At 38.3% G+C, this 21,148-nt stretch overlaps 1 protein-coding gene across 6 annotated transcripts; it reads left to right on the top strand.

Annotated features, from left to right (window-relative positions):
- The first annotated feature begins 3,792 nt into the window (after nt 1-3,792).
- On the top strand, nt 3,793-20,146 carry LOC111270970 (uncharacterized). Of its 6 annotated transcripts, none has more exons than XM_086972715.1 (22): nt 3,793-3,889; nt 5,065-5,178; nt 5,345-5,530; nt 5,730-5,858; nt 7,014-7,148; nt 7,437-7,571; nt 8,443-8,604; nt 8,983-9,306; nt 11,254-11,367; nt 12,676-12,798; nt 13,904-14,119; nt 14,383-14,605; nt 14,852-14,946; nt 15,119-15,262; nt 16,085-16,284; nt 16,505-16,707; nt 17,365-17,591; nt 18,040-18,273; nt 18,670-18,767; nt 19,113-19,410; nt 19,558-19,719; nt 20,040-20,146. In XM_086972715.1, exons 1-20 carry the CDS (start codon nt 3,878-3,880, stop codon nt 19,306-19,308), a joined length of 3,270 nt encoding a protein of 1,089 aa, XP_086828841.1. In that variant the 5' UTR covers nt 3,793-3,877; the 3' UTR covers nt 19,309-19,410; nt 19,558-19,719; nt 20,040-20,146. The 6 variants fall into 6 exon arrangements, with proteins under 6 accessions (XP_086828841.1, XP_086828844.1, XP_086828843.1 ...); XM_086972718.1 differs by lacking the exon at nt 3,793-3,889 and adding an exon at nt 3,902-4,165 and having other exon boundaries at nt 19,113-19,240; nt 19,558-19,672; XM_086972717.1 differs by lacking the exon at nt 3,793-3,889 and adding an exon at nt 3,902-4,165 and having other exon boundaries at nt 19,113-19,240; nt 19,558-19,679.
- Nucleotides 20,147-21,148: the final 1,002 nt, after the last annotated feature.

Raw genomic sequence — 21,148 nt, 5'->3', positions numbered from 1 at the left:
CGCAGCCATAACTTCTATTGCAACTTACAGCCGAACTCCGACATTCTATGTCCAAAGCATAAATAGCGTTCAACGGTTAAAACAGCCCTATGCTGATATCAGCATCATTGATACTTATCGCGATTGCAAATAATCCCGTTTGTCAACAATATTTTACGATCTTGCTACTGCTAAAAGTATCACAGATAGCAGCCAAACCGATCGAAAAGGGGTTGTGTTCCCCACCACTTCCTGCATTCGTTCCATCCTTTCCCTACCGTTAGTGTTACGGCACCGTCGGATATGAAACACTCTACGAGTCGCCGACTCGTTGTCCGCATCATGCTTTCGATATTCTTCGATCATTATTCATACATTGTTATCAATTCCTTCATTCTCTCGTTTGCTTGCTGCATGACAATGGAAGGCGGGCAGGCGTAGGCCCCTAGGGCAGCACTTGCTGCCATGGTGCCAGAACCAGTTCGGGCTTTTGAAAAGCGGTATATTCGTTAGCGAGATTCAATATGTGAGCACTACTGGGTGCGAAATGGCGAAACGCGATGACTAAGTCTGCATTGAAACTCATGCAGGCTTGTGTTCTAAGAAATCGAATGTTGGCTAGGTCGGCCATGTGGACGAATGTTATGTTTCGTATCGCCACCATCATGTAAACGTAAATAGGCAGTGGACATTCCTATCAACAGAATCCATTCGATTCGTGAGCTTTAACCAGTTTAAAAAGGGGACGAACATTAAAGAAAGGGCATTGAGACAAATGGGAGAGACCGCAAAATATATGAAACGCCTCAACAGCTGTTCAGTCGCATAGGCACTGCTGAACCGCTGCAACAATGGGATCCCCTCTTTGTCTGAACTCCGCCATCAAAACATAGGTCTCGCAATGGGTCTTACACAGGCTTGAATGCCAGCCTGTAGCAGCCCTAACAAAGGCTTCGGATTTTGAGCTCGCTATTGAATTCGTCTAAAAGCCATCCACTGAGTAGAATGTACTTTGTTGTAACGGCATCCTGCACCAAGTCATTTCCCTGTTGAAGCGTGCGAATTAGGGGGCTGCTCATGACTGGCAGCACCGACAGCCAAACTACACGGATCATATCGTTGATGGTAAGCTATAGTAGATCTGTCCATCCTAACGTCCTGTCAGCTGTTGACCAGCATACAGGCACCTACCTAAGTCGTCGAAGCTTTGGTTTTCTAAGACTGATGAATACGTAAACTCAAAGGGCTATGGGTGTTACTAGCTCTGTTTCGTGGCCCTTCTGTCTATCTGCTAGTCAATTAGTTATCTAGTCATATCTATTCTACATAATAAATTTTTTTTGCAAGCAGTATCCTGTTTTTTAGGTTTATACTCGCGCTTGAATGCGCAAGACGCAAGACACCTGGAAATTTATACTATCAAACAGGATACCATCTAACGACAGTGGCGATCAATCTTTTAGTCTGACTACAATAAACAAAAATCTATGTATGGCTGGTTACATATAATGCGGGTCATTGACCACACTATCAATATAGTTAGTGTACTGCAGTTAAGCCGAGTATATTCAAAAGGACGGATAGGAAAATACGAGAATTTCTAAGTTTAAGATACAGTTCATTTAAGCGAGAATTCACCTTCAGGCTATCAAATGATCAAAGACTTATTGCCTCTTCATGACTTAACAAAGCTTCACCGTATTTATTTTTGGCTGGCCTCAGACGTATGTCAGCTCAATGTCGATTAGTTTGATAGAATCAGCGAGCTATATTTTTAGAGTTTCCAGCTAAGTGCGATAAGTATGATATTCTTATATCAAGAACTTGAAGATAATTGGTTAAACATAATAACTTTGCACAAGATCAAGGTCGACTATTTCGTGCATACAAACAAAGCTTCCAACATTGTGGAGTGTGACTTAGTCGGTATCGTCGAATTGCTAGCCTTCCTCACGTGATCAAGCGCATCGACCATTCCGTACAATATATAACAATACTGCTGAACATGCAGCAATCCTAAACAATAGAACTATAAAGAAGGATGCTTATTTCACAAAAAAATGTTCTTAAAACCCCTTCTTTGTTTACTGCACTCCTGTTTGGATGAAACTGTCGTTCAGTTAGCCTAACGGTCATATAGATTGCAAAGGCTTTAATGAAACACTGCAGGCTTAAGCTGACGAATTATAACGACTAAAAAATATAGATCCTCTCTAAAATTCATTCGGTCCTTCGAATCTGTACCTGACAGGGATGACGTGTTCTTCTTCTTCTTTTTCTTCTTCTCGTGTAAGAATCATAAACTATTGGTTGGGAACGCCTGGCCAGCAGGAAGTTCCCGCAGTTGGGCTTATGCATTTGCCACTGGCAATATTGGTTCCGCACGCTCCTACTTCTATTTAAAATGCGAGTACGAGTACTACTTTCTCTATAACGAAGGAGCAGTATAGAACTGGTTTCACCGAACCATTCAACAAAGATTTCAAGTAGAAGCTGTGCACTACATACACGAAAGGTGGTAGAGTTCCAAAAACGTGCTAGGCAATAACGGATTGCGTAACTCATAATTTATGTATTACCTCTAGTTTGCTCTATTGGCAAATCTCATTATGTTAAAAGTCAATCATAGATAGTACCTACAAATGACGAACATGTAAAGAATAAATGTAGATCTAGAATTGACTGGGGAGATAGACCCAATAATTTTTCGGTTTCGTAATAAATATCACTGGTTTCGGATAAGAAGTTTGAAACATTTAGCCATCTGATGCAAGGCCAATATCGTTTGGAAGGTAAAATCTGAAAACGTATTTATTTTGTGAGGGTGTGCAGATATAGAAGCTAACACTTATACATCAGAGCTTCATTGACTATGTAATTGCATTGATTTTCCGCCTTCAAGATTATACAATACAGTAGAATTAGTAAATCTATGGTTAATGCCAATTGTTTGTACCCTTTACAAATACCCTTTACCTTCGCCTCTGCAATACTCTGACAACAAAACTGAAATACCGTAAATATGGTTATTTGTTTTAAGATTATAGGCAATTGCAGATCCCAACTTTTATGCGTAATATATTGCGTACCGGCTTAAAGAATTAGTAGGATATTGCACTGGGACGGTCTTGCAAATGCTTATGCCACATAGAATTTTCGAAATACTGCCTCAGCGTGCCTCGTTCCCCAATAAACTCGCTTGCTTGATAAACAGAAAATGACTAGATCGAGAAAGACAAAATCATAATAGGAGTGAAAGAAACGGCTGTTAGTGATATGCTCGGTTTCCGGTCGAAGTACATAACCGTATCATATACAATTTTTTGACCGAGAAAAAGGAAATTTACCAAACTGGCTAGGTGCACCTCATGTTTTTTTTGTTTGTTACCTTAAGTCTTGTGTAAACGTAGGCTAGAGCCAATGCCCTACCTACTGTCCTGAAGACGTTTACGGTATTCGTCTACAAGTTAGGCCAGGTAGCACGATACACGAATACCGCATACATAAAGTAGTTGATTTGCCCTTCTCCATCAGCAGCGCAATGGTTTCAATATACCTATTATGACCCGCTAAAACGGTGATCTTTCATTTGTCTCAAAACGCCTTACGCTACGGTACGCCGCTCTCATTTGTAATAGAAATATATATATCAATTACAGAATAGGGTATCTCCGTAGAGCATGCCTAATGTACGTGAAGGCACAAAATGTTTATGAAACGAATCACAATTTCACTTCGCTACTATAGGAAATCCTTCAGCAGCTAACGAAAACAATAGCCAGTGCTGACGACAAGTACCAGAAATGTGGCCCTATAACGATTATCTCAGTAAACAACTAGGATAACGATAGTTAGAATGATTCTTTAAGTTACTGAGGCTGCCTATGAATTCTTTACAATGAAAAACGAGGTAAGTGAATTGATAACAGGGCGTTGGCACCATCATCGCGTACACGTTCTAGTTAGCCAAACCACAAAAGAACTTATGTACATCTACTGCATTGTTTATGCGTAGCATAAATGAAGATGCAGCGTTGAATCTGTGGCGTTCGAATGGCGTGTTTTCTGCCCTTGTTTTGTTGTCAGCTAATCAAATTACAAATATGAGACGCCATTGTCAACGAAGTCCCATAAATATTGGCAGGCAGCAAAAAGCTAATAAAGAATGGATATAAGTATCTCCGTGGTGAGTCCGTTCTTCTGATTATCGGTTGTCCTAATTAGAAAATGCCTTCTACTTTAGGTCCTTTGTGCACTGCTATAATTGAACGTATCTTGTGCAAAGTGGAACCCCTTTACCCTGAATATGGGCGTCTACGACCCCACTACCCTAGAGAGGAAAAAAATACCATAGTTATTACATTTTTTAACCTTATATGAGTATATATACCTCCATGATTACTGTATGGATATATATATATATATATATATATATATATATCTATACAGTAATAATTGACGTGCGTTCCTTATTTACTGGAGATGAGACTACGCGGAACGCCTACTCGCTTAGTCGCATAAAAATAAAGACTGGCATTTTTCGAAGAGTAATAACCATTCAACACAAACTAGAAAACATTAAGATTGAGGATGTGTAGAATACAATAAATATAGAAACCCCTGTTTATAGATTGTGCTTGTAAGCAGAGGCATCAGACAAGACGTGGCGTAGGCTTCCGACAATGGAAATATTGATAGGTTAAACATAGGATATGGCGAAGATAAGAGGGCGCAATTAGCTCAATCCTTAGCAGACGGTAATCCCACAGTAGCGGAAAGAATATAGTATAATACGTTCAATGAGAGTGACATTTTACAATGATTATAATATTGATTTTTATTAACTATCACTCGGGACGACGACACAATAAACAAGCCTACAAATATCCATTCAACTCAGAGGCCTTGACTTTTATAACAGAATGTCAATGAAAATGTAACTGAAGAGTATACCTACTTTACCCAATGAATCGCAAACACTTCTTATTATTGCACTGCATTACTATAAGGATGCGTATTCGTTGGACGCGAAGGCACGTTTGTCTCTAGATAAAGTTAAAGAGCAAACTGTTGGATAATTTACAGAAATCTGAAGATCCCAAGGCGCCTTTACGGAAAGCCGAAAATGCAAAGCGTGATTCAGGCAAAAGCAAAAAAAAGAAAAAAGCCAGGGACGCAAAACAGAAGCAACTTGAAGCGGTTCGTATTTCGGACACGTTTGTTTTTTGTTTTTGTTTCTTTCTACCAACAACATTTGTGTAATTAGTTAAGATATCCGTGTTATGGTGCTTGTCCAGATAACGATATATCATTGGTACGGATAAACGCTAAAGAGTTATCAAAAGGTGCGCTGCTTTACTTGTAGAAAATGGCAGATCCCAAGTTAGCACCCGGCAAAGACAAGACTGAAGACAAAACCAAGCCTAAAAAAGACAACGGACAATTTAAAAAATATGGTCATCTTGAGTTGGATGGATCGTTCACGGCACAGCAACCCAGAAACATCAAATTGGCAGCTGATGCACGGAAGATTGACATGTCAATTGAACAGGTTAGTGGATCGCTTCCTATGAGTTAGTGCGGGGAATTGATCCCAACTGTCAGATCGTTTTAAAATGGCTTCAAAAAAACACAGCGCCTATTCATGATATTAAATGTGGGAAATTATTGATACAATTTCAACATGGACATGTGAAAAGCGTAAATGAGAGAGACCTGGTTACCTTTAAAAACCGACTATTGAATTTCAGACGGCAGCAAATGTTGAGCTGGCAAGTCGTCCAAAACTTGATTCTCCAAAGCAGAAACCCCAGGCTAAGGATTTGGGAAAAATGCTGAGCAGTAACCTGAAGCAATTCAGGCAGAGAAAAGGAGAATTCGTACGTCCTTCCCACTTGTATCCAGTATATGTTAAGATTACTATATTATGGTTGTGAGATAAATCGTTTCGAAATAGATAACTATTAATTAATTATTAGTATGACTTCGCTCGGTGTTTGAGAGTTTACTTTCCCTTCTTTTAATTGTTGGTATATTCAAACGTGGCGAAATGATGGGCTATCGCATCGTTCGCCTCATGTTGAACTTGAATTGATGCTCTGAATTATAACAGCGCGTCTTCGAAATGTAGACTTTACATAGGCAAAAAGACCAATTTGTTACATGGATCGAAATAACAGAAACAGGCAAATCAGAGTGGAACGAGAAAAGTATGACTTCTCCAGTAAAATATTTATAGTACGACGTTGCCGTTCCTAATTTTTGCCTCGTTGATCGTGTGCTCCACATGCTTATATTGTTTGTAAATTGCAAATTTGTAAATTCACGAATATCAGACGAAGACACAGATAAGTCATACATAATACATGAGAACACCTTAGATTGTTTAGAGCACTACAATTTTATGCATTAGACGATTTGGATGTATACTTTCATTATATACTAAATTTAAAACAGGGTCATCACTTAACAAAAAAATAGTAAAATTGAATTTCCATTTCGAAACGTTTTTACCCTAGAAAAAAATACTGAAAAAACACGACGTCTTTAATGCTCCGAATAATATTTAACGAAATTTAAACGAGTAACAACCATAAAGTGTAAACGACTTAAAGGACCCAACATTAGTCAGTCAGATATACGATTAAAAAAATAGTAACTTTTAGCACATGTGCGTTTTCAAAGCTGTATGACTGCCCGAAAAGTTAGGGTAGTTATAAATACATTAGATTTAATGGACTTTTTTCATGAGCGGCAAGGCCGATCTCGTATATGGCAATAACCAAGTAGAGTGATAAGGGAAACGTACCGCTAACCAATGTTAGTTGAATCCGATGCATTTTGCGAAGACGAGGTTTTGCTGCTAATTACAAAGGGGTAAACAGCATAGCTTTGATATATACGATACAGCCTGGGCTCATATCCTATCCATGGATCGTTAAGTACGATAATTTTGAGAGAATTCTGAGATCACACGACCTTTGCTAAAGTGCAGACCATTGCTTAAATCTCAAAAGTTACCTCATACTTGGCAGATTAAACTTGAACCTGCGTCTAAAAGACTCAGCCATCAGGAATCACAAGGTCATCTTGACAGCAAGCCTGATCGAACGGAGATGCGATCTTCGACCTTAGGTTCAAACGGCGCAAGGAAAGAAGCAGTGGAAGTGGCAAGTTTATTTAGATTAAATTTTGTAAAAATGCCTGACAGATTGTTCATTTTAAAGTGCGTATAGTGTTCGCGTGAAAGTTTAGAGGGTAACGTATCTGCATGCTAATCTTAGAAATACATGGTAGTATAGGTTCGAATCCGTTTGTAAACACGTGGTTCGTTCCTTGCTGGGAGCCAGCTGTCTAATGGAATACATAACGGTCGGCTTAAGGCACGAAACGAAACGAAAGTACGTGTTTAAGGCGGTGTACCACGAGCGAAAAACGAAGGATTTATCGAATTTCAGGAACCCGCAGGTTCGAAACCGGTTTCGCAAAGGCTCATATCTCCAGTAGTGGCCTCCACTAATAAGCAAGAACAGCCAGATGATTCAGCTGGGAAGAAAAAAAAAGTTAAAGGACAACCGAAGTTGGAAGATCAGGTATGTCTAAGAAAATTTAGCAGAGAAAATGAGAAAGGGAGAGAGAACATCTGGGTTGCATTAAGCAAAATTGAGATCAACATTTATTTATCTATATCAAATAGACATTACACGTTGTGGCACGCAAGCTGTTCCAGAAAATGATTTGGGGTGCTTAAATGAGATCTTAAGTTCCTCCTAAGTTCTTAAAATGAAAAGGAGCAATCTTTTGCGAGGACTGTAGGTCTGTGATTCATTAATATGAATTAACACGTGACCATTGGAATTTTTAAATAAGACAGAAAGGTACAGATATATTTAAAACACTGGTTCTATTTCGTTCGAGTCTATTGCAAAGATGACAAGTTGCATACAGTTGTACCCAGTTGAAACTTCTCTATCCGCCCCAAATTTTCAGGACCATCGCGAAAAATACCTATTCATTCTATTTAAAGGGCTCAGAAACAGAAGAATTCGAGAGACTCAAAGATCAATATGTGATGTGGTCTAGGTTTAAAACCCTCACATCTTGTTTCGTGTTTGGGGAAAGCTATGTGAAAACCATATGCTTAAAAACAATAATGACAAACGTAGATGTCTGGAATATAAAATGTTTTGAATGATTTAGTATATTTGCACACGTCAAGTGCGATTCCATATATCTCCTTATGTGTATGTATATGAATATGGGATTGCAATTACGAAAAAAATTATAATCGTAGAATTTTTAAAATAACTAGAATTTCTCGTAGGTAGTTGGCTTCGTGTTTTCTCTGTGCAGAGTGTCAGATTTTCTTTCAGTTTTTAGTATTGGTAAACTTATTTCGTTTATCGGATTTCTTAAACATTGTTTCTTCTTTAATCCGTATTGTTGCAATTCTTTGAATTTCAGAAGATACCTATTCTACACCCAATTCAGCTGAGGTTTGGAATACCACCAAAACAAACCTTTGGAAAATCGCAGGTATCCAGCATATCTGCACAGAAGGAGGGTAGAATAGTTAATGGAAGTCCAACAAAAGAAAAAGCTAGTGATCAAAAACAAATACTTTCGGTAAGCTCTCGCATAGACAACATAGATTAAAAAGCCTTTTTAAACAGACAGGGTAACGATCCTGCCACTGATAAGTCTTACACAGAGCAATTAATGTAACTTTATGACGCAATTATAGTCGCAAATTAAGTGCTTTTTTTCTCTTTAGGATCGCGCACATCGAACCGAACTAGTTTTTGCGTTTGTTCCTTAGTTAGTAACTTCAGTTAGTCCAGTAAATATAGATGGCTTCATGAATCGAACTCTCGGAAAACCTCTAAGCAGAATAAATCTGTCTCGTATCCATAAACTTTTGTCCTTAAGACAAGATCGACAGAACTATTTTTTTCTTTCCTTAATCAAAGGTAAGTCTAAGAAGAAATGTTATTTTGTTTTCAGAAAACACCACATCCCAAAGAAGCTTCAGGCAAAGATTTAATCGAAAAGAAACGTGATATAAAAAAAGAGCGCGAGCCATTATTGAAGATTCTAGGACGAAATGAGGCTCAGCCAATTGGACCAATCGAAAATAACAAAGACATACAAGAGAAACAGCAACAGCAGCAGCAACAGCAACAACAACAGCAGCAACAACAACAGCAACAACAACAACAGCAACAACAACAACAACAACAACAACAAAAACAACAACAACAACAACAAAAACAACAACAGCAACAGCAACCGCAGCAGCAGCAGCAACAACGGATTCCATTGAAAACGGTATGCATTTGAGGATCAGTTAGCACTAACAAACCGGTAATGGATTGCAAAGGACTAAAGCAAACAACAGCGGATAATGTTTTTGAGAAATTATACAAATAGCTTCTTAAGAAAATAATCCAGCTCCGGTTTTAATGTTTCGGACTTCTGGCGTTTGCATACAGTCAGGGTAGAGCATTGTACAAATCTCTTCCCAAAACTGGCCTTCTAATTAAAGGTAGAGCTTTCCAACCTGGAATAAAATAGGACAAACATGGCCTTTAGTGATTCATATTTTATGAAGTGCTAGGATTGGTACTAATGTTTACGAATAGTATTACAATATGGTCAAGATTCGTTAATTTAACCAAACCGAATCCGGTCAAATATTGTTTGAAAAAATTGCGGGCAGTTGTGTTTATATGTAAAAGAAAACGTATCGGGAGCTACTATGGGCAAAATTTGTAAATAATATGAATACCGAGCATCGCCGGTGTATCTGGACTTCGATATAAAACGACTATTTACGAAATTTCAAACGAAAACCTGACTATCTTTGAACTCGTAAATATGATAGCCCTCTTTTTTGGTAATTCTACTTTTTTTTTTGTTTTTTTTTTGCAAAAATTTCCCTTTTTGGGAGAAAAATTGGAAACGGAAGGTCTACAAGGGATATCTAAAAGCTCGCTAGCCGTGTCAAAAATGTGACGAAATGTTCTTATCCTAAAGAGGAAAAAGAATTTTCCAACCAGGAACAATGAAATTTACATATATACGCATTTTGCAAGAATATCCTATAACTTAGCAAATTCAAACGGTTAGCTGCTTTCAATTGCAAACTCTTTTCTTAAAAAGAGTCTTCTCAAAGACTACTGGTTACTGAAATGAGAAAAAATAGAGCTGCGGTACAGCCCTCGAATAAATGACATAAGCTAATGACTAATTTAGGTTAAAGCCTGTAAACTTGGGAGCGGAGTTAAAACGAATCATGAATGAAGGACGACTAGGTTTCTTATTTTCTAGACACAAGGAATAAACGAAAAGTAGTTTAAATCTCACATCGATATAGTCATAAGGATCCCTTTAACGAAAAGGAGTAGCAGGAAAATCTACTATTTATAATAGAAAGAGGAGTCAAGCGTTAAAATAACTGTCAATAAGATAAAACTCCCGCAATAGAGCTGTGATCTAGCAACGAGGAGAGCTCGTCAATTTTAATACTTTTTTTTTTTAATAGATAACTTTTTTGTGAATTGGTAAGGTTCCGAGTAGCAATGATTGATGGTCGCGGTGTCAGTTTCACAAATGCCTAATTTTTAGGTAATAAACGTTGCTACAACAAGCTTACCTTTAAAATTTTGATAACTGAATTTTCATAAGGTACCTAAAGGTACCCTTAATAAATAATCGCACACTTAATAAAACATTATTAAAAATTTAATAACTTTCATGATCAGGGTATCGTGATTTTTGTTTGCTGACGATCTAATGTTTGATTCAATATAAAAGTAACGCTTCGGTGCATCTATGCCAAGCGCCCCTCTCAGGTACTTTTACAATAGTCATTTTGCATTGAAATATGTGCCGATAGTTGTCGTATTCAAAACTTTTACGTACGACTTATTATCACAACTTCGAAACTATTCAAAAAAGTAGCATCTTTTTAATGAATTCTTTGGGAATGTCAGATATTAATTCATGTAGTAGAAAAGCAAGTTTTGATTTTTGAAGCACAATCTTTAAAAAAGAGGTTGTGCTTGACATCTAAGGCGTAATTGTTGTTTTAGGGCGTCAATAGCCATATTGACGCCCTAAAGAAAGAATTTTGCATCAGGTTTGAGGAAATATTGTTTTGGGCCACGTACAGCAACCTAAGCGATCTGAAAAGTCATCAAATGACTCTTTATTTAGCTGACCTTCTTAGCAATATCGAAAATAAGTTATCATATAAAGAGACGTTTGTTGCAGGAAATTGAGGATATCGCCAAGGGACATAAAATCGGTGAACGTCACCCAAAAGCATACCTAGAAAAACCGGCCTGGCCGAAACTGATAGAGGGCATTCCTGCAAATAACGAGAAAGTACGTGGAGTCTTAAGTTCATCCAGCCATTTTTTTGCAAACTCTAAGAACCTTTTACCACCAATAATATCCCTCAAGCTTTTTGGTGATATACAGCAGCAGGCGCATATTTAGGCATGCACCCTAGATTAGATTTAGTTACCTGTTAGTAACATTGTTAATACGAGGAGCTTTTTGTAACAGTTCACTTTGGGAACTAATAAATGGGCTCTGATCTAAACGAATTCAGGCAGCTTCTATAATTGCCACTGGGCCATTTAATAACGTAGAGCTTTCTCTTTGCCTCGGGAAGGTGATCTAATCTAACTGACAACAATCGAAACATCACTGTCCTGTTTGTCCACAAAACAAGATACCCGAAATAGGAACAAAAGCACAAATTAGTAGTGCAGATCATTAGAACTGCGAGGAATTGGTTTATCCTGCAATAAGCATACTTTTAATGCCTGAAACATTGAGGTTTGTAATTTTGCATCAATGGGTCAGGCCACTTGTGAACAATTTCGACGTTGATCCATGAGCCCTCTCATTCGTTCATCTTCTCAAGAACGTGACGATGATTATTATTATTATTATTATTATTATAAAAACAAAACTATACTGTTTATACTTGTTGAGATTAGTACGTACCTTTATTTGTATTGTAAGTTTATTGCATAAATACTTACTGCTCTTTAGTTGCTGGTACTGTTGTTTCATGGAGTCTACTTGGGTTCAGGTTTGTCAGACAGCGACACTTCAAAGATAGATTTTCAGAATAAATAGTACATGTCTTCCAGCTCCAAGTTTGCCAGAAATTACACTTCTGCTAGAAAGTACACAAAAGTATACGCCATTCATCATTGTGCCGTTATGTTTTGTTTGACTTTGTTTGAAAGGTCCACGTTTTTTACTCTTTTTTCCGTACTTTTTATTTATGGAAAAAGAACACGCCGATTGTCCGCTTTCTCAAAACTGTCAAGAAGCATTTCTTCCATTTTATCTATGACACTTACAAAAATAAAACTGAATAATCAATGGTTGAAATAAAGACCATTCTTTTGTCAAAAGGTGGCCAGAATCGACCGTAACAAATAAAAAACAACAAGCGAAGAGCACATGGCTACTCACAAATTACACTCACGGTTAAAGCAAAAAAACTTTTCTCTATATCATCCATTTCTGTCCCGGGTTACAGTACCCCATAATTCCATTAATCTAAGACGCTGAATACGCAATTTCAGTAGTCATTTTAATGAGGTATATTGATACAGACACACATCAAGTTGCTTGATTTCGATATTCTCTTTATAATCACATTTTCAACAGGAAGTTAAGCCAGGACGCGTTATCGCGCCACAAGCAGACTTGGACAAGCCTCTCGTCGATGACGTGGATGTTTTAGCGCCGATAGCTAACAGCAAACGTGTGCGAAAACGACCGTCGGGACAGGTAATATACCCAAACAATTTAGAGAAATATAAGAGATTTAATCATATTTGGGTTTAGAGATTCAATTATATTATGGTTAACTTCTTAATGGAAGCAGACTTGCGCGATCTTCACGTTTGTCCACATTCTGAATTTGGTTGTCGAAAAGGATTGAAATTAAACCCTATTTTGGAATTCGTTTCAGAACGGATAACCCGCTTGTGACGGATACCAGGCAACCTTTCAGTTCTAAATCTTGTTGCTTTAACCGCGAAAATTGCAAATAGTATTTATTGTCTTTTAGAAGCTTTTAGAAAGAACACTGGAAAAAGCAAAGGGTCGAAGGGCTAAGACGGCATCTCGACGAAAAATAATACCTATGCCTTGATTTGTTTTGAGTTGTCTTAACGAGCTATACAGAGAGGCAATGTGTAATCAGGCGTGGTGACCACGAAACCAGGAATTATGGATGTAACAAATTACTAAATCACGAGTAGAGCACGCTTATCGGAAACTTTATTGACAGTATGAATCGTGGGCACATTCTCAATAATGCTGATTTGAATCACGTGTATCATTACGCTTGAAGCTTAAAGCGTTCTACGTATGGAAAAATAGATTTACAGTAGAAAAACTGCATTGTACAACGAGAAAAATCTTACAATTGTCGAAAAAGCAGTTCGTACAACATGATACGAATCAATATGGAACAAAGAGGCGGGTTGGCGTGGCCGCTAAATGCATATCTATAAGAGTGCGTTGCCATGGTAACCACAACCAACACACATGCAGTCACAGTAGTTCTAAAATTATTATCAAATATTAATGCATCGAAACATAGCGAATGTCAAAAAAAAAAATAAGGTATCATCAAGGTTACTAGCTGTTTGTATAATTGCCATGCTGTGGCCAGACAAATCCCAAAAAAAAAAGTCCCAATGGGAGCAGTTCCTTGCAGCTATACCTGACACAATGATACCGAATTGCTAATACAGGGTGAATTACTAGTAATGTTAAACACATCAATAGGAAACATCCTCTCCTAATACGGTATCACTGCTTTTCGTAGTATATATATATATATGGATCAACCTGACAAGAATTACAATTAGATGTCATGTTGCAGGGCTCCCCGAAAAAACAGGATGTTGTAAAAAATCAAAAGGTACCTGTGGGCAAAGTCAGTTCCGAACAGCCTTCTTCACTTGCGGGGCGTCCCATATCAGCAGACACACTGAAGCATTTTACGGTGAATGGGGTGAAGCATCCTGCCACTAAGGCGTTGGAGCAGTCAGTACTTAAAACGCCGGGGCGTCGTCGGCGCCGAAGGGTGCAAACGCAAGTAATTTTTTTTTATCGCTAGAGAATACATTTTGAAAGTTTAAAGGGAAACAATTTTGGGTGTCGACGTCGATTGCTGGTAACTGTATCGTTCAGTGCTCGTAGCAATAGGATAGTTGTGATAGAAGTACTATTGTTATTAATTTACGATGCAGTACGAAAAATAGCTGAACAGTAAGTATCACACAATAGGTGTCGCTCGAGTAATGGTCACTTTAGCTCAGTACGTTAATGAAATATTATTTCGTTGTCGAAATGATCAAGGGTATTGGTTTTCTACATGGATTCCTGTTCTCTTTGATATTCATATTCGCCCTGGCATTCTACTACCCCAAATACTTACCAGCGCGACTGAGAGGGGACACGATCGAACCAGACGAGGATGACACAGATACAAGAATAATGCCAGACCTAATACCACCCCATTCTCCTTCACTAAATACGCCGAACGGACTGCCAGTTATTGTGGTCGGAGGAGGATTAAGCGGTGAGTGTGAATTTGTCTTAAGATACCAATGCATCTAATGACTGTCGCTTTTCCTATATATATAGAGTAGTGGTGGTGCATGTACTCATAATAATTGATGTGTCAACACAAAGCCTATTAGTGTTTTTGAATTTTTAACCCGCTTTCATAATGTTCGAAAAAAAAACTCGGATCATCAAATTCCTTGTAGATAATTATAATAATAATAATAAAAGATATTATAACTTGACTATCTCGGGCTTACAGGCCTTAGCGCTGCCCGCCAGCTGATGAAGATGGGTCGAGAGTTCCTAGTTATCGAGGCTAGAGATCGAGTCGGTGGTACGATTCGTTCACAGGAGGTATCAATAGATTACGTATGCTTAAATCGAGAAAAAAAATAATTGTTTTTTTTTTTATCTTAAACAAATGTGTTGCCATGATTTAGTCGTTGCAGCTTACGCTTATTTACCTGATTCCGATAGAGACATAACAGAAGTCGTGTGAGTAAAATAAAAATGCTTTCTGATCTAGTTTAAAGGATTTGGAATTATGGATTACGGGGGCTCGTATATAGGCCCAAACCAGACACATATTCGGAGAGTCATTGAAGAGCTGGCTCTTGGAGGCTTACTCTACAAGGTTTACGACAAAGACAAAGATGTCTACTTTGTTAGGGTAGGTTTACGGTATGTCGTGTTTGTCTTGCTTAAATCTGGTAGTTTAAGGAGGGTTTAATCTGAGGGTTATGTACTAAGGATCTGAAGGTTATACTGGAATAATTGATAATCTTAAAAAATATATATTGAAAACTGTATATTTTTTCATAGTCCGAATGTTCAGTATTCAAAAAACTAAACATTTCTAAAATGTTCAAAACAAAGTCGAATATATGCATTATTACAAGGGAATAGGCGACAGAGGATAGAACTCATGACCTCACATAATCGTTTGCCCATCGAAATCATCTCGTTGGTTTCTAAGGTATATTTTTTCAATCTTCATTTATTAATCTTGTATTCCTAAGGGTCACTAAATACACAGCCCTGTCAGTAGCGTATGCCTTAGAAGCGATTTTACCGATCTACAAAATCGTCTCGTCTCTGTATATATGTATCTGTACATAATCAGATAATGTTCAGCGCTGAAACGGGTCAAACGTGGGTGAACGCCTTCCAGCAAAAATCTTTTTTTTTTTTTGTCTACAAGTCTTGCTAGATTTATTTCAAATCTAATGCACCTACCTGTTTTAGTAACAAAGTAAAGAATTAGAACTTTTCCTATTACTGCAAGCTGGTGCTTTGCAAAAGAAAACATCGTTATACAAAGGGTAATTTATTATTCACCCGAAAATGGTTATCTTGAAAATATGAAGTGGTCTTTTTATTAACGGGACAGGCCAAATAGCCACCTGCCATACTATAGTTTAGCTTTCCTTGTCACTGTAACATTCAGTAAGGTAAATTAATAAGAGAATTAAAAGCAGAATCGTATTTATAGGGAAAGCGATACGTGACTGAACAGAAGTTCCGGCCTAAGTTTGCTAACTCAACGGTGGAGAAAGATGTACTCACATTTTTCTCACTATTTGAAAAGTACGCGGCGGAAGTTCCTCTTGAAAAACCTTGGGAGGCTCCTAGAGCTCATGAATGGGATTATCAAACGGTGAAACAATTCATTGTGGAGAATTGCAAAACCAAGTACGGTAAACTGTTATTCACAGAATCTCAAGCTCATTTCTCCGACACAGTCTTTGTTTACGTCTTATAAATAAACGACCGCCGCTGATCAGACTGTTTTTCCTTTTCCGCTGTGAAATAATCGATAGTTGACTTTCTTCTAATACATGTCTCTACTACAAGAACAAAAGCCACCTTTTCTGGTACTTTATTTCCACTGTGTATAACCTCCGCTTTTTAGTGAGTGTCGTGACCTCGGAACCTGGTATATTCAAGTTAATATGGCCTGCGAACCATTTGAAATTTCTCTTCTATATGCATTATGGATTGCTCGACAATCCGAAGGACTGGAACATCTAACGGCAGTTACCGGTGGCGCACAAGAAATGAAGCTCCTTGGGGGTATGCAGAAACTTCCTGAAGCGATGGCCGCCTCTCTTAAATGTACGTGTGTACTTGAGAGTTAACGCTGATAGGTATAAACTGATAAGTACATACTATGGTTTTAAAAACGATATTCTATAGAATAACAGCATACGCAAAAGGAATATCCGAAGAAATATTTGAACTGGTCGCTTAGTGGTGATCCTTATTCGCCCTATGCACACATGCCCGACACTCGTTTGACTAAGTACTCACTAATCGCGTTGTTTTAATCGGGCCTACCTTGGTACGCGCGAATGGACAGCACGGCACATTTGTAACATTCTCTCGTTGTTGGAAGCATGCGAAATTATTTAGCCTAAAGCAACGACCCATAATCTTGTATCTCATTAAGACGTGCGAAGGTTTCAGGGTAGTATCCTGGATAGAACATGCATTTTTCATATACCATTCAACGAACAAAAATCGGCTGGAACAGATTGATTCTCTTTATTATATAATAAAATGGACTGAAAATGGAAGTCGATAGACGTGTTGATGAAAAGGTGGTCAAGTGTTCACTCCTAAGTACTCCGATTAAAAAATAAGCTTCGTTTGTCTTCGGAGATCGCCTGCACGCGAGTCAGACGATGCATATGTTATTACATTGCTACCTAATTGGCAGTCAGTAATGTATGAAGTCGCACGTGTAATCAAACTTCTCTATTAACTTTTTAGGGCGCGTGAAACTGAAATGTCCTGTAGTGTCGATAACACACGGTTCAACTGCCGTCCACGTTGTATGTGAAGATGGCAGGAACTTTATGGGATCGCATGCAATATTAGCCATGTCTCCACATTTGATGACGAAGATTCATTTTCGACCCTCTGTTGGGTCCCACAGGATTCAACTTCAGCAGAGGATGCCCATGGGCTCCGCTTGGAAAGTTCAGCTTTACTACAAGGTGAGCGCATGATTTCAGATGTGTTGCTTCGTATATATTATAATGGCTATCTGGCGTAATATAATCCTCAGTAAAACACCTTTCAAAGCATTTTTTTCTATGCCACTCGCTCCTGTAATTTGTCTTCATTAAACAAGTGTGTTTCTATGTGCTAGCGGTAAAAGCTCTACGTGCTTATTACATCTATGTGTATGGAAGTTTTCTATTTCGTGGAAACATCTCACAACAGGGAAAAGAAAGAAACGCAGATTTTAAACCTGGATCCTAAATATAACAACTTATATAGTTCGTTTACCAAGACCCTTTATCAAATACACTACCATTGTGAGTATAGATAAATTTTGATATCGTACCGTACGATAGCTGAACAATTTGCGCATGATAATTTTGAAAAATAACGACATCGATGTGAATGACTAGTTCTCGTTTGCAATGAATCACATTGAAGGAGACGTTCTGGAGGTCGATGGGCTTCTCTGGAGCTATCGAAATAATGTCCGATCAAGAAGACTACGTGACGTCGATACTTGACGACAGCAAACCTGATTGTAGCTGTCCATCTCTGACCGGATTCGTCGTTGGCGACAAAGCCCGTAAATTTCTCAATGAAAAATGGGAAACGCGGCGAGACAACTTTGTTACGACCATTGCCAAAGCATTCAATTCAACACTTGCTTACAATGTTGGTATCATTAGTTTTAATTGAGCTATCATCACATGTTATATGTTGGAGCAATCTATTCGCAATGCGTTAACGTACTTGCCTACATATGGTACTACGTTCGTACTTCAAAACTATGCTCGTCACATAGTCCGACCGCTATTTGCAATACTCCGTCGTCTGCCGACATTGTCAGTCAATGAACATCAACTAATGATTAGAGTCATAGTTGTCGATCAAGATAACTAATGATAGTTTCCGAAGTGTGTGACCTCGCAAGTGAGATCATTGTTACTCTGCATGAAGTTGATCAAAAACACCAAAGCGGTCACCCTTCACATCTATTTGAAGTTAATTTTGTTCGCCCACTACAACACCGCTATTGCAGCTGTTATACAGGATGGCTATTCTTTTCAGTTTACTAAATACGAAGAACACAACTGGATGAACGACGAATATTCAGGCGGTTGTTATTCAAGTTTGATGCCGCCAGGTGTATTAACCACTTTTAAAAGGTAAAACCGCACCAGGATCACGTAAATAAAAGCCCTACAAGTGCAATAGGACAACGATTTCATGCATGATTATCAGTGCATTTAGCCCCGAGTTCTAAATTCTACTGTATTATTATTAGTATAAATTATGAGTTATTATTAATAAATCAATTAATTAAAGGTGTTATTACAAATAATAATAGATCTTCCTTGAATTATAAGTACCAGAACGGTCACAGAGGCTTAACGACTCAACAACTAACTTTCGTCTCCATCTCAAGTCAGAAATGTCGATAATGATTTGGCCCTTGGTAACTATAAATATTACGATGTATGTAACAACAAATTTATATTTTACTCCTTCAGCGTTCTGAGCGACCCAATTGGACAGATTCATTACGCCGGAAGCGATACGGCGACGGAATGGTTGGGCTTCATGAGTGGGGCAATTATGGCTGGCGAACGAGCCGCCAAGGAAATCATCATAAGCGAAGGTGCAAATAACACTTTGTCGACTAAGGCAACTGCTGTTGATTACTGTTGTGCCGAAACAAACCATTAGCCCTGCTGCCGTAGTCCTCAGTCCTACAGTCACCCGGGCGGCCACTACAGCCAAGATGAAATCAACGGCTAAAACAATAACAGCAACGACGATTCACCGAAGGTGCGGGGGAAGGGGGGGAGGGGAGGGGAATATATTAGTCACAGTCAAGAAAGTAACAGTTTTGCGACCCCAAACAATGACCAGTATCAGCAACAGTGCCAATCGTAACGCTCAGAGAAATGACGGCTAACCTTCAAACGTTCACAGGTGGTAAAGACAGCCCCACGATGTCGCAATAATGACCTTTTCATAGTAAACGAAATGACCACTTACTCTGGGTGAGACAACAGGACACACTGGATTCTCAACAGCAACAGCAATTGTGCGTCGTAAGTTCACAGAGCATTCGGAGACTAGACACGGTGTTCAGTAAGTGAATCCGTTGTTCCGTGCCCCACATCACTCGCTGAGTGTCCGCTTGCAGCTTCTTGTAATCCTATGGCGTTGCAATATATCTACTGTACACTCCGCCTGATTATGTTCGCCTTTGTGTTTATTAATCTCGTCGTGCAGTATCGCATTAGCTCACAGCTTGTTTAAATTTGGTACATCTGCTACGTATAACTTGTGCAAGATCTCAGTCTAGCCAGATATAGGTCTTATTGAAAGACCAAACTCATTTCGTTCAGAAAATATTTCTTCCATTAATTCATAACAGTATACTTACCATTTTCAATATTTCGTTACAGCGTGCGGATGTGTTTCGAAAGACCATAAAGCTGGCCATATACATATTTGGGTGAACAAATCAAACATTTTCGATACAACAAGTTGAAATAAAATTTTACGTTTTCAATTTTGAATATTTTCACTTTAGTCAGCGGGCGTTTGGTAAAATGGACCTGTTTGATAAAGCCTAAAAAAGTTGGATAACTTAAGCACCTTTATGCACCTTACGCGGCGTCATCCAATACGCCGACAGATATGTGTGGTGAAATGTCCGTTTTGTCGAGCGCAGACGCGTCGAAAATACGTTCGAGGGACCATACGAGCGCGCCATCTATATCATTAGCATTTTCTGTGCTTCTATACCTCTTAAATACCGCGGTAACACCATGTTCTATTCTGGGTTATTTTGATCTCGAAAGCTTGCTAGAATAGTACGCGACTGCCAACTACTACATGATGCGCGTGATAAAATATTAGAAAAGCTGTATAGCAACCATAAACACCTGATCAGGTAAGAGGCTATCGATCACTACAGAATCATAAGTCTTAAATGAGGAAATGGCAATAAGAGTGAAATATAATAAACGTTTAAATCTTCTACAATAAAAATTGTTTGTGTCCTTATGTTAAAACGAATAACCGATTTCTAAAATATATAGATTTAAAAGCTTTTTTTTTAATAATAATAACTTTGAACGCATGATGCGATGTTCGACGTGTCGAAAAAAAAATGCTTTCCTTATGAATAGTTCGTCTATGTGCCCCCTATCACTAACGCAGTAATTATGTATATACTGAGTTGTCAGAAAGTTAGGATTTTTTGATTTTGCAGCTAATAAATTTTGGATAACACCACTGAATTAAATATGCGCTATTTTAATTGGTGATTTTTTGCCATTTTTCTGGAAAGGCCATCATTTCACTGCTGTGGAACTTACGTGGTTTCTGAGCAAACAATTATGGCAATTGATAAAGAGAAGGATATATGTGATTTGAAATTGTCGTAATAGAAGACGATGCCTTTCCTCTCCTATTTTTTCGGTCAGTTTTTTAAATGGGTTTCCATTTGTGTTGACAACAAAGCCCCAAATAAATAATTTCGCCAAGCGGCAGTAACAAAATGCACGAC

This window comes from Varroa jacobsoni, unplaced genomic scaffold (assembly GCF_002532875.2).
Source record: "Varroa jacobsoni isolate VJ856 unplaced genomic scaffold, vjacob_1.0 contig00228, whole genome shotgun sequence".
NCBI lineage: Eukaryota > Metazoa > Arthropoda > Arachnida > Mesostigmata > Varroidae > Varroa > Varroa jacobsoni.
Note: the sequence above shows the minus strand (reverse complement) of the source record. Positions and strands in the feature narration are given on the sequence as shown.

Bases quoted from the DNA above. Each gene is read 5' to 3' on its own strand.
- LOC111270970 (XM_086972714.1), top strand. From the start codon at position 4,145: ATGGATATAAGTATCTCCGTG. The intron at 9,307-11,253 runs GTATGCATTTGA...CGTTTGTTGCAG, and splicing joins AACGGATTCCATTGAAAACG to GAAATTGAGGATATCGCCAA. The intron at 16,285-16,504 runs GTACGGTAAACT...TCCGCTTTTTAG, and splicing joins GTGGAGAATTGCAAAACCAA to TGAGTGTCGTGACCTCGGAA.